This window comes from Brienomyrus brachyistius, unplaced genomic scaffold (assembly GCF_023856365.1).
Source record: "Brienomyrus brachyistius isolate T26 unplaced genomic scaffold, BBRACH_0.4 scaffold95, whole genome shotgun sequence".
Lineage (NCBI taxonomy): Eukaryota > Metazoa > Chordata > Actinopteri > Osteoglossiformes > Mormyridae > Brienomyrus > Brienomyrus brachyistius.
The window spans coordinates 96,843-110,523 of record NW_026042370.1 but is presented as its reverse complement, the minus strand read 5'-3'; the positions used below and the strand labels follow the sequence as shown (position 1 = coordinate 110,523).

The following is a 13,681-nucleotide window of genomic DNA, read 5'->3' as shown; positions in this document are numbered from 1 at the left end:
ATCCAATTGTCCACCAAGGCTGACAGTGTTTCTGTTTGTTTATGTGCAGGGGAATCCGGGGGAGCGCGGAGTACAGGGTTCTCAGGGATTTCTCGGACCCAAGGTGAGCAAGGGATTCTGGGAACCCCACCTTGGGTTCTTACCCCTCCCAGTTTAACACTGACACTGTGGGCTCTGTATTGTGATGGTATAACACAAAGCGCAAAGGGCAACTAACATCTATGGGCATTGTGTTCAAATCCATTTTGCCATTTTGACGACGGAAAAAACTGTCTTTGTGCCAGCACAAAGCGCAAGAAGGTTGTTGTAACTCTCTTAATTATTAAAAGGCGTGTTTTAGGCAGAACAAGAATGGCGCGTCACCTCACCGTTAAAAGGCAGCGGTGCATGTCCTGCAGCGGATTGCTAACACGATGGCGCATTTACCTCGCAAACAGCTTTTCGCCCAAGGAAACGTGAGGTGAAAAGGCGTGAGCACGTCATCTATGTTAGCACAGCTGTTCCACTTAAGCCCTTGGAGGTGAGGCATGTGTGGGATGAGGTGGCAGCAAGCGTGTCCTCATTTTCTGGCATCTTTAGATCACCTGAATAGTGACGAAAGTGGTATAATGATGATAGAAGACACCGAAAACAAAAGCTCGCCGAACGAGAGCAGCACAATACTGACACTATGCCTGCTTCGCGGTTTAGCTCTGCACCTATGCTGGACTGTCTGCCTTTAGTTTTACACGCGTCACAAAAAGAGCATAAAGAGATTGACCAAAAGCCATTTTATCTATAATAACAATTTGTAGTATTTCTGATTGTGAGCCACTGAAACTTGCAGGTCCTTAAAAACCAAAACAGTAGCTTCATCTGTGAACTGCATGGCTTCACTTTGATGCTGAGCTGCATCAACTTTATTCACAGTGTGATTTGGAAAATGATGTTGCATTGGGCTGTTTTATTTTACTTGAGAAACACTGAATATTTATTTGAAAGGAACTACATTTGCTGTCTCATTTCACATCTGATGTAAGTGCTTTTGTGGTTTTTGTTTTTCCTCCTGCGATTACTTTTTGGAGCAATAAACAGCATAATAAATTGATCACTGCACGTAAGGTTAGTTAGTGATGTGAGTCTATAAAATGAGTGGCAGGGGTTAAAAAATGTGTTTGAGATATTGTTGCAGTTGTGCTTCATGTTGACCTGAGACGTTCGAAGTGGAGATAAGATCTTACAGGGAAAATGTTTTAGTTATTTTTAGATCCTTCTATGACACTTTCAGAAATGTCTCATGAAAGACGGAAAAAAATTAAACTCTTCCATTTATGCTGCAGTGATACAGGGTTTTATAATCCATGGGATGTGTAACAGGAAAGAAAGAGCTCACTGTGAGATTCTTTCTGGTGTAAGAGCAGACAGAATCACATCACACAAGACCTGGGAGGACCAGGTCACCTGACAGAACATATCACATGGGATCTGGGAGGACCGGGCCAGCAGAAAGAACTGTGTTACATGGGGCCTGGGTGGACCAGGCCAGTAGAGAGAACCACATCACCCAGGGCCTTGGAGGAACAGGCCAGCAGACAGAACCACATCACCCAGGACCTCAGAGAAAAAGGCCAGCAGACATAACATCATCACACGGGGCTCTGGAGGACCAGCCAGCAGACAGAACCATATCACATTCGGTCTGGGAGGACCAGGCCACCAGATAGAACCGCATGACACAGGGTCGAGGAGGACCAGGCTAGCAGACTGAACCACATCACACAAGTCCCGGGAAGACCAGGCCAGCAGATTGAACTGCATCACACAGGGCCTAGGAGGATTAGACCCTCACACAGAACCACATCACATGTGACCAGGGAGGACCAGGCCAGCAGAAAGAACTGTGTTACACTGGGCTTTGATGGACCAAGCCAGTAGAGAGAACCATATCACATGGGGCCTGGGAGGTCCAGGCCAGCAAATAGAATCATATCACCTGGGGCCTGGGTGGACCAGGCCAGTAGAGAGAACCATATCACACGGGGCCTAGGAGGACCAGGCCAGTAGAGAGAACCATATCACACGGGGCCTGGGTGGACCAGGCCAGCAAATAGAATCATATCACATGGGGCCTGGGTGGACCAGGCCAGCAGAGAGAACCATATCACACGGGGCCTGGGTGGACCAGGCCAGTAGAGAGAACCATATCACACGGGGCCTAGGAGGACCAGGCCAGTAGAGAGAACCATATCACATGGGGCCTGGGTGGACCAGGCCAGCAAATAGAATCATATCACACAGGGCCTAAGAGGATCAGGCCAGCACACAGAACCACATCACATGTGACCAGGGAGGACCAGGCCAGCAGAAATAACTGTGTTACACTGGGCCTGGATTGACCAAGCCAGTAGAGATAACCATATCACATGGGGCCTGGGTGGACCAGGCCAGTAGAGAGAACCATATCACACAGGGCCTGGGAGGTCCAGGCCAGCAAATAGAATCATATCACCTGGGGCCTGGGTGGACCAGGCCAGTAGAGAGAACCATATCACACAGGGCCTAGGAGGACCAGGCCAGTAGAGAGAACCATATCACACGGGGCCTGGGTGGACCAGGCCAGTAGAGAGAACCATATCACACGGGGCCTGGGTGGACCAGGCCAGCAGAGAGAACCATATCACTATGTAAACCACACTGAGGAGATGCTTTAATGCTATAGTGCATCAATGAACACAGGCTATACATTTGCTGCAGGGTGAGCCCGGTGAGCCTGGGGTTCAGGGGTCACCAGGAATCATGGGAATGCCAGGATTTAAAGGGCACAAGGTAGGCTGGATCTCCTGTCATATTAGCCCTATATTAACTTATTCTTTGTTTACACCTTATTTGCAGTGGATGTATTTGAATGCACATGTTCGCGTTGCTGTGAGTGTGGATTTGCAAATCAAACAAAGTAATCAAAGTGGCAAAACAGAATTTTTTCGTGTCTTAAATGACGATGCCGTGTTTTGCAGGGTGAAGTGGGTGAACCGGGACCAAAAGGGAGTCAGGTAATAGCTTAATTGTCCCCCCACCCTCGTGAGTTGGCAAAATTCACCAGCCGCAATTTTTATTCCCAGTCTTTGGTCTCCCTGTCTTCAGGGGCTTAGCTAAACATTTTAGGCCTTTGGGATAATCGCCCCCCCCCCCCACCCCTATCTGCCCTCACATGACATTATTATCACAAGAAGATTCGGAAATCAATCTGTTTTGAATCATGCAGCACGCCAACACCTCACCCAAACAGGGATGCTTTATTATTAATATTCAATAAATATACCTGGTAATGCTCAATACCACTGGCGCCATTACAGAAAGGCACTCTTTAGAGTGTGTTACATGAATAAGAGGGTCACTGCTACATGCAATGTATATGACATGCACTTGTGAAAGGTCTTCCCTGGGAATGTCGTTTGACTACGCATGTTAATGTCGTCCTTCGGAGGGCAATGCTGTTCTGATTTGGCCTTCGTTTCAGGGTGAGCGAGGGGGTGACGGACCACCTGGGAGCTCAGGAACACCCGTGAGTTCACGTTGGTCATCATCGATGTGTGTGTCTGTGTGGCACACAAGTGTGTGTGTGATTTAACTAACTTAATACTAAGCAGAGGCTTTTTTCCCCACAGACTTAATGTCTGTATAAACGGCTGCATATTGCTGGAGAATCAGGAGTTATACACTGAATCAATTCAAAGTCTACAAGTCATCCTGTAATTCAGTGTTTCCCAACCTGGTCCAATATTTTTATGTACTGTTATGGTCATTCGCTTGTTTGGCCTCAGGAAAGAGAAAAACAACAACTTAGATCTCTCACTCAGCCTTAGGAGCCACTGCCTGGAGGGCATATTTCACTGTTAAATGTCCTGGGATCGCAGTGGTGCAGTTAGACACACATGCAGGCACTGGATATGTCACCGAGCACTGGATATGTCTAACGTGTGCTTTCTGCAGGGTGATGCTGGTCCCAGAGGGATTAAAGGCGAGGTGGGTGCACCTACGTGCATGGACATGGCATCATGCACACGGTCACAAGCAGACACACACATGCACGGTGGAAGACCGTTAGATCTACCTTGCATCTTTCAGGAGAAGTACACATGTGTCAATGCCATGTTAAGGGAGAAGTACACATCTGTACACGTGTCAATGCCATGTTAAAGGAGAAGTACACATCTGTACACATGTGTCAATGCCATGTTAAAGGAGAAGTACATATCTGTACACATGTGTCAATGCCATGTTAAGGGAGAAGTACACATCTATACACATGTGTCAATGCCATGTTAAAGGAGAAGTACACATCTTTACACATTTCAATGCTGTCTTTACAAAGAAGTACGTGCATACAATAGTGATAAGAGCTATGTGGCTGAAATTCCATTTCACTGCGTTTCACGTTTGGTATTTTTGTGCAAACCCTTGCACTTTTGTTACACCCCCAGAAAGGAATGACAGGAGACTCTGGATTCCGGGGTCCAGAGGGGAGAAAGGGAGACACGGGACCTGCAGGCGCCACTGGACCACGTGGGTCTCCTGGCCAGGATGGCTCACCAGGACAACCGGGTGCTCCTGGGTATCCAGGGAAACCTGTGAGTTTGTCCTACTGCTCTTTTATGTCCCCATGCAATAACAGGAGAAACCTACAGCTAAAAACAGGGTCCTTTTTTAACTGCATGTTCCAGGGAAAGCCACCCTCGGACGAGCACCTGATGAAGCTCTGCAGAAATGTCCTACACAGTAAGCTGATTTCATTTTCAGTGCACATTTCCTGTTTTTTTTTTTTTTTTTGCAGTTTCCGTTAAAAGTGCCATTAGAACAAGTTTCAGTTTTAGCAGATTAACAACACTAATACAGTTATAGCAGATACAGCACAGAATACACCCTTAGTACATGAGCAATAACTCTACTGGAGTTATAGCAGTTACAGGGCAGACTGCACTCCTAATACATTAGCAATAACACTACTGGAGCTGTAGTAGTTACAGGGCAGACTGCACTCCTAATACATTAGCAATAACACTACTGGAGTTATAGCAGTTACAGGGCAGACTGCACTCTTAGTATATGAGCAATAACTCTACTGGAGTTATAGCAGTTACAGGGCAGACTGCACTCTTAGTACATGAGCAATAACTCTACTGGAGTTATAGCAGTTACAGGGCAGAGTGCACTCCTAATACATTAGCAATAACACTACTGAAGTTATAGCAGTTACAGGGCAGACTGCACTCTTAGTATATGAGCAATAACTCTACTGGAGTTATAGCAGTTACAGGGCAGACTGCACTCTTAGTACATGAGCAATAACTCTACTGGAGTTATAGCAGTTACAGGGCAGACTGCCCTCTTAGTATATGAGCAATAACTCTACTGGAGTTATAGCAGTTACAGGGCAGACTGCACTCTTAGTACATGAGCAATAACTCTACTGGAGTTATAGCAGTTACAAGGCAGAGTGCACTCCTAATACATTAGCAATAACACTACTGGAGCTATAGTAGTTACAGGGCAGACTGCACTCCTAATACATTAGCAATAACACTACTGGAGCTATAGCAGTTACAGGGCAGACTGCACTCTTAGTACATGAGTAATAACACTACAGGAGTTATAGCAGTTACAGGGCAGACTGCACTCTTAGTACATGAGCAATAACACTACTGGAGTTATAGCAGTTACAGGGCAGACTGCACTCTTAGTATATGAGCAATAACACTACTGGCGTTATAGCAGTTACAGAGCAGACTGCACTCCTAATACATTAGCAATAACACTACTACAGTTATAGCAGATACAGCACAGATTACACCCTTAGTACATCAGCAATAACACTACTGGAGTTATACAGTAGCAGTTACAGGCCAGACTGCACTCTTAGTATATGAGCAATAACACTACTGGAGTTATAGCAGTTACAGGGCAGACTGCACTCCTAATACATTAGCAATAACACTACTAGAGTTATAGCAGTTACAGGGCAGACTGCACTCTTAGTATATGAGCAATAACACTACAGGAGTTATAGCAGTTACAGGGCAGACTGCACTCTTAGCACATGAGCAATAACACTACTGGAGTTATAGCAGTTACAGGGCAGACTGCACTCTTAGTATATGAGCAATAACACTACTAGAGTTATAGCAGTTACAGGGCAGATTGCACTCTTAGTATATGAGCAATAACACTACTGGAGTTATAGCAGTTACAGGGCAGATTGCACTCTTAGTATATGAGCAATAACACTACTGGAGTTATAGCAGTTACAGAGCAGACTACACTCTTAGTACATATCCTGGTTGCTCAGCATGCTGCTCATGCAGCCTATTAGAGAGGAGTCCTTCTGTCCACCCTGCCATGACGTGAAAGTGCTCCGTAACACAGAGGGAGAGTTAGCTCAGTTCTCTTCCACTGACAGTAATAATTCACTGTCAGCTAGGTGTCATTGGGGCATTGTCACTGCCAACTTAGAGGGCGCTTTCCTCTGTTCCAGGGCTGCTGCCCGCTCACAGTCCTGGTGGGTCAGTCTGCAACACAGTTTGCAAATTTCCCTGTACAAAACACTCGTTTTTCACTTATTCAGCTCACCAGCTTTTTACCAGGCTTAGTACAGTAGGTGTGTTTGAGCAGGGAAATCTGCAAACTATACTGCAGATTGGCCCTCCAACTTCTCTAGTGGAGCAGAAGTGAATCTTCCAAGGCTGTGATTTTGGGACATTATCAGCAATACTGCCATAATTGTAGCAGTGTGAGTGAAGCTGTCTACATTTGTGGTGCATTAACAGGAATATTACTGTAATTATATGGTGTGAGTTCGACAGACTATCTTATTAATATGGAATTCTAAAGCATTATGAAAAACAGCCTCCTAGTGTTATGGTCACCGTGAGTAATAGCTGCTTATACGGTATATAATGTCAGTAAAAGTACATGGGCTGTAGGGGCCCTGCGTGTTTGATTGCATCACCAGCTTCAGAAATAGCTTCAGTTAAGCCCGAGCTGGAAACACCTTGCCAGCTACAGGAACTAAGGTCGTTTTCGTTTCTTCATTTTCTGGGGATGGGTGAATCATCTGCAATGCGTTGCTCAATTTTCTCTGAATAGAAGTTCTGGTGTATTAGTGGTGACTCTAACAGTGTTTCCATCACTTTGGCAGCGTTTCCTTAAATATTAAGAACAGCAGCATGCATTCAGAGAGAGGCGTTCGGTTGTGTTTGGTTATGCCGTTTGACTGTGTTGTTTTAACTACAAAGTATCACTGTTTTGTAATATCGAGTTGATTTCTGCTTATAGCCAGTTGATATTTATTGTCAGCTTGTGTGTGATTTAATCATTGAAAAATGTTCTGGGGGAAGAACCAGAAATGATTTGTTCAGAGGAGACGGGACCATGCTTGGGCCCACTTCCTCTGAAATCTTACTGGTCATCTCTCTAAACCAATCATTTTTTTGTTCTGCCCTCAGAACATTTTTCTGTAAGTAGCTCCCATGAGCTTATTGTCCGGACATCCATATGCCCCGATTTGCTCTCTTATTGGATTCTTGCTATGTTTCTTGCATCATGTTGACTTCCCACTCTGATGCGAACTTCATACTCGTTATTGGTCATTCAATGGAAACTCGGCCTAACAACATAGGTATCTAGTTGGATCCAATACGGCAGTATGCTGCATATAAAATGTCTCCATAATAAAGAAATATAAATATGCAAGGGAACCCCAAAGTAAATGTCGTTCTTATACAAGCACAGCGCAGCATGCAAGGATGTAAACAGTCAGCACCAGACACAGAGCAGATGAAATGCGATGCAGATGAGTACAGCATTATATTAAAAAATGCACAGTACATGCGGTGTATATTTGTATTTACGTTATTTGATATTTACATACGTAATCAGAGGAAAAGCTTAAATATTTGAACACATTAGCAAATTATGAGTGGATTATCAGTGGTACTGATGCAGTAAACATGTATCTCCCAGAGGAGTGAAGCTGCACCTGCTCCTCTTCTCCAAAGCGGTTTATTGAAAGACTTGCTGTCATTTCTCTCTGTCTGTCTCAGATGAGTTGCCTCAGCTTTTGCTAACAATGACTCCTCCGAGCTGCCAGACCTGTGTGGGAAAACAAGGCCCCCCGGGCGAGCCGGGGCCCCCAGGGCCTAAGGGCACAAGTGGCCCCCCGGGTTACCCGGGAAGCGCTGGCTCTCAGGGCTTCCCTGGCCCCCCCGGTGTACAAGGACCCCAAGGAATCAAAGGTACAAGAATCGATTGGCTGCTGCTTCCACACAGGCAGTGAAATGTGATGTTAAAATATGATGAGTGTGGTCATGTGCTCAGGTGATGCTGAGATGTGAAATGTAATGAGTGTGGTCATGTGCTTAGGTGATGCTGAGATGTGAAATGTAATGAGTGTGGTCATGTGCTTAGGTGATGCTGAGATGTGAAATGTAATGAGTGTGGTCATGTGCTCAGGTGATGTTGAGATGTGAAATGTAATGAGTGTGGTCATGTGCTTAGGTGATGCTGAGATGTGAAATATAATGAGTGTGGTCATGTGCTCAGGTGATGCTGAGATGTGAAATGTAATGAGTGTGGTCATGTGCTTAGGTGATGCTGAGATGTGAAATGTAATGAGTGTGGTCATGTGCTTAGGTGATGCTGAGATGTGAAATGTAATGAGTGTGGTCATGTGCTCAGGTGATGCTGAGATGTGAAATGTAATGAGTGTGGTCATGTGCTTAGGTGATGCTGAGATGTGAAATGTAATGAGTGTGGTCATGTGCTTAGGTGATGCTGAGATGTGAAATGTAATGAGTGCGGTCATGTGCTTAGGTGATGTTGAGATGTGAAATGTAATGAGTGTGGTCATGTGCTTAGGTGATGTTGAGATGTGAAATGTAATGAGTGTTGTCATGTGCTCAGGTGATGTTGAAATATGATGAATGTTGTCATGTGCTCAGGTGATGTTGAAATATGATGAGTGTTGTCATGTGCTCAGGTGATGTTGAAATATAATGAATGTTGTCATGTGCTCAGGTGATGTCGGGCCAGTGGGACCAAAAGGACCCAAAGGGGATGGAGAAGAGGGACTGCCAGGTTCTCCTGGCCTTGTGGGTAAGCTGAGAAACCTTCTCCAAGAGCTTACAGCTCATGGTTAGAGGGGCATCCTGGCTCCGGCAAACTGTATCACAGATTTATACTCCTAAGCAATGTCCGTACCATCAGGCCCCAGCAGGCTTTCTTAAAGTCTTAAAATGGAGACTACTGTGTGTCTCTTTGGCACTGTTGAGAACAGTGCACTGGAATGGCTATATTATACACAAAAGCCCCTAAATACCTATAAATATTACCACCAGTTCAGGCCCATAGGGATCTATACCACCAGCTTAGGGCTGCGAGGATCTATACCACCAGCTAAGGCCCACTGGGATCTCTACCACTACCTTTGGGCCAGAGAGATCTATACCACTGCCTTTGGGCCATGGGGATCTATACCACTGCCTTTGAGCCACGAGGATCTACACCACCAGCTTAGGGCTACGGGGATCTTTTCCACCAGTTCATGCCTCTGGGGATGTCTTCTACCAGCTTAGGGCCGTGGAGAGCTCTACCACCAGGTCAGGCCGACGAGGATCTCTACCACTGGCTCAGGCGCACAAAGATCTGTACCACTGGCTTAGGGCAGCGGGGATATCTACCACTGGCTTAGGGCCGCAGGGATCTCTACCACTGGCTTAGGGCAGCAGGGATCTCTACCACCAGCTAAGAGCAGCGGGGATCTCTGCCACTGGCTTAGGGCAGCAGGGATCTCTACCACCAGCTAAGGGCAGCGGGGATCTCTACCACCAGCTAAGGGCAGCAGGGATCTCTACCACTGGCTTAGGGCAGCGGGGATCTCTACCACCAGCTAAGGGCAGCGGGGATCTCTACCACTGGCTTAGGGCAGATGAGATCTCTACCACCAGCTAAGGGCAGCGGGGATCTCTACCACCAGCTAAGGACAGCGGGGATCTCTACCACCAGCTAAGGACAGCGGGGATTTCTACCACTGGCTTAGGGCAGCGGGGATCTCTACCACCAGCTAAGGGCAGCGGGGATCTCTACCACCAGCTAAGGGCAGCGGGGATCTCTACCACCAGCTAAGGGCAGCGGGGATTTCTACCACCAGCTAAGGACAGCGGGGATTTCTACCACTGGCTTAGGGCAGCGGGGATCTCTACCACCAGCTAAGGGCAGTGGGGATCTCTACCACTGGCTTAGGGCTGTGAGGATCTTTACCATCAGCTTGTTCCCATATGATTTTCAGGACCTCCAGGGCTGCCGGGCAATGATGGGGAGGGTTTGCCTGGACCCCCAGGTTTCCCTGGACAGGCTGGTGTTTCTGGAATCCCAGGGGAGCGAGGCCCGCCCGGCCCAGCCGGCTCCTGTGATGTCGCACTCTGCTACCAAGCCTACGGCCTGAGAAACGAGCATTTCAGCAAGGGGCCTGGTCCCTAACACCACCGCAGCGTCTTGGAGGGCCTTCAGACCTACAGCAGAAGAACAGCTCCTCCGGATGAGATGTGTTTGAGGACAACGTTTGAGGAAATGGAGCATTTTAGTGATAAGAACATAAAGTGGCATGTCACCTCCGATCAGATGCGCATCACCTTAGCAAAGCTACTTCTATGCTGGATGCCGGACACAAGACATTCAGATGTGTGTAGATCAACAAAACCTCACTTATTTTAATGGCTTACATTTAATAGAAATATGTTTTTCTTTTTTAAAGTCTACTGACCTAAACCGAGTACCTATACATGCCATCCCAGAAGATCAAATACATGGGTTTTAGCAATATTATTTGTAGTGTATGTACATTATCCACTATTTATGAAATTAATGTATTTATTAGATATTTCAGTTAATGTTACATTTAAGTTTTCCACTCCCTCAAGTGCCGAGTGTCCTGAACCTGTCAGATCACAACCCCTGCCATTTAGTTCACATATGCGGCACTGAACTTTTCTAGAAGTAAATAGTATTGTTTAATTGTCTATGTTTTTTTTTATCACATTTTAAAGCATACCGGGAATAGATGAGGTTTCCATAATCTTACCTCATGATGGTGTGGTAAGGTGTGTGCTTTGAATACTGTGGCTCGCTTTAGGATGCTGGGCTCGCTATGGGACGCTGTGGTGGGCTCACTTTGGGATGCTGCGGTGGGCGCGCTTTGGGATGCTGCGGCGGGCTCGCTTTGGGATGCTGCGGCGGACTCGCTTTGGGATGCTGCGGCGGGCTCGCTTTGGGATGCTGCGGCGGGCTCGCTGTGGGATGCTGCGGCGGGCTCACTGTGGGATGCTGCGGCGGACTCGCTTTGGGATGCTGCGGCGGACTCGCTTTTGGATGCTGCGGCGGGCTCGCTTTGGGATCCTGCGGCGGGTTCACTTTGGGATGCTGCAGTGGGTGCACTTTGGGATGCTGCGGCGGACTCGCTTTGGGATGCTGCAGTGGGCTCGCTTTAGGAAGCTGCGGCGGGCTCACTTTGGGATGCTGCGGCGGACTCGCTTTGGGATGCTGCGGCGGGCTCGCTTTGGGATGCTGCGGCGGGCTCGCTTTTGGATGCTGCGGTGGACTCGCTTTGGGATGCTGCGGCGGGCTCGCTGTGGGATGCTGCGGCGGGCTCACTGTGGGATGCTGCGGCGGACTCGCTTTGGGATGCTGCAGTGGGTGCACTTTGGGATGCTGCGGTGGACTCGCTTTGGGATGCTGCTGCGGGCTCGCTTTGGGATGCTGCGGCGGGCTCGTTTTGGGATGCTGCGGCGGGCTCGCTTTGGGATGCTGCGGCGGGCTCGCTTTTGGATGCTGCGGTGGACTCGCTTTGGGATGCTGCGGTGGACTCGCTTTGGGATGCTGCTGCGGACTCGCTTTGGGATGCTGCGGCGGGCTCGCTTTGGGATGCTGCGGTGGACTCGCTTTGGGATGCTGCTGCGGACTCGCTTTGGGATGCTGCGGCGGGCTCGCTTTGGGATGCTGCTGCGGGCTCGCTTTGGGATGCTGCGGCGGACTCGCTTTGGGATGCTGCGGCGGGCTCGCTTTGGGATGCTGCGGCGGGCTCGCTTTGGGATGCTGCGGCGGGCTCACTTTAGGAAGCTGTAGCGGGCGCGCTTTGATTTGATTTGATTTGATGATTTGATTTGATGAAACCCTTTATTGCTGTTGCAATATACCATGTCACTAGTCACGAGTACCAGCGAAAAAACTGGCCATCAACCGACCATACATATACACAAACATCACAGTAGGGGGTAGACCGGTCGGGAGACAGGGGAAGAGAGAAGAAAAGAAACAGAGTAACATGAGGAGAGAGGAGGAGATTAATTTGGGGTGCTGCAGCAATCTCACTTTGGGATGCTTTGGCAGGCGCACTTTGGGATGCTACTGCGGGCGCGCTTTAGGATGCTGCGGTGGGCTCACTTTGGGATGCTGCGGTGGGCTCACTTTGGGATGCTGCGGTGGGAGCGGTTTGGGATGCTGCAGTGGGCTCACTTTGGGATGCTGCGGCGGGCTCGCTGTGGGATGCTGCGGCGGGCTCACTGTGGGATGCTGCGGCGGGCTCACTTTGGGATGCTGCGGCGAGCTCACTTTGGGATGCTGCGGCACGCTGACTTTGGGATGCTGCGGCGGGCTCACTTTGGGATGCTGCGGCGGGCTCACTGTGGGATGCTGCGGCGGGCTCACTTAGTGCCTGTGATCGGAAGTGTTTTAAGATGATGTGAAGGGGATATACTGTAGGGCTCTCGAAGGAACAACCAGGCACACTTAGGTTCGCTTCTAAAAACACTTTATTACAAGCAATACAAAATAACCTTGCATTAAAATTAATACCAAAATATTGGATCAGAGACAATGCAAAATAAGATAGATATCACAGGTGATATCTAATAATTATATTTATATACATATATCATTAACAAGAATAAAACTGCCAATACAAGAGATTATAGGTATATATAAAAAGAGTGATAATGAAAGATGCATAACATAGGAAGTACAAAATGATATTATAGTTATTGTGATAATTGATTGAATCAACAGATTGACACTGCAAAGCTATTCACACTCGGACGTGCCATCATCACCCACCCTCACTCTTAGACTGGGGAGCCCCTTTCTGTCCTTGCAGGAGACCAACACGTGAGTCCCGAGAAATTGCCGGGCGATGTGCGCTCTATCCCACGGCTGAGCTCCCCCTTCCTTTATGTTAAATTTTGGGCATTACATGTGGGCAGGGAACGAGCTAACCCTAACCCCCCGCCCCCCAGGCAATGCGTTCTCAAATTTCCAGTTTTGTCCGAGTTTTACCGGCATGGTAAGCGTCCTTGAATAGGGTCAGCATCCCAGAATGAGGAGTCTTTCACATAAGATAAGGATACTCTAAAACCAGTCACTTGTGAAAAACAAGTTCGATTCAATTCAATTCAATTTATTTTTGTATAGCGCTTTTCACAACAAGGTTGCCCCAATGCGCTTTACAGGAGTGTGTTGTGGAAGATCCTTAACAGAGATAAGGACAGAACACAGAAACAGTGAAAATGGAAAAATGAAAGAGAAAGCCAGATGACAGCGGAGGAGAGGAACCAAAAACTCCCAAGTAGGGAGAAAAAAAACCTCTGGGGGTCCAAGGTCA

The 13,681-nt window shown here is 47.7% G+C and overlaps 1 protein-coding gene across 1 annotated transcript in view; it reads left to right on the top strand.

The window, feature by feature from the left end:
- LOC125727366 (collagen alpha-1(XXI) chain-like) overlaps positions 1–11,356 on the top strand; it is a 41,519-nt gene extending 30,163 nt beyond the window's left edge. Inside the window, exons 20-29 of the mRNA XM_049004036.1 lie at positions 50–103; positions 2,734–2,805; positions 2,994–3,029; positions 3,497–3,541; positions 3,970–4,002; positions 4,461–4,607; positions 4,701–4,755; positions 8,076–8,267; positions 9,049–9,126; positions 10,319–11,356. Of these exons, the coding sequence (XP_048859993.1) occupies positions 50–103; positions 2,734–2,805; positions 2,994–3,029; positions 3,497–3,541; positions 3,970–4,002; positions 4,461–4,607; positions 4,701–4,755; positions 8,076–8,267; positions 9,049–9,126; positions 10,319–10,509 (903 nt within the window). The 3' untranslated portion in view covers positions 10,510–11,356. The remainder of the gene's footprint in view (positions 1–49; positions 104–2,733; positions 2,806–2,993; positions 3,030–3,496; positions 3,542–3,969; positions 4,003–4,460; positions 4,608–4,700; positions 4,756–8,075; positions 8,268–9,048; positions 9,127–10,318) is intronic.
- The last annotated feature ends 2,325 nt before the right edge of the window (positions 11,357–13,681 follow it).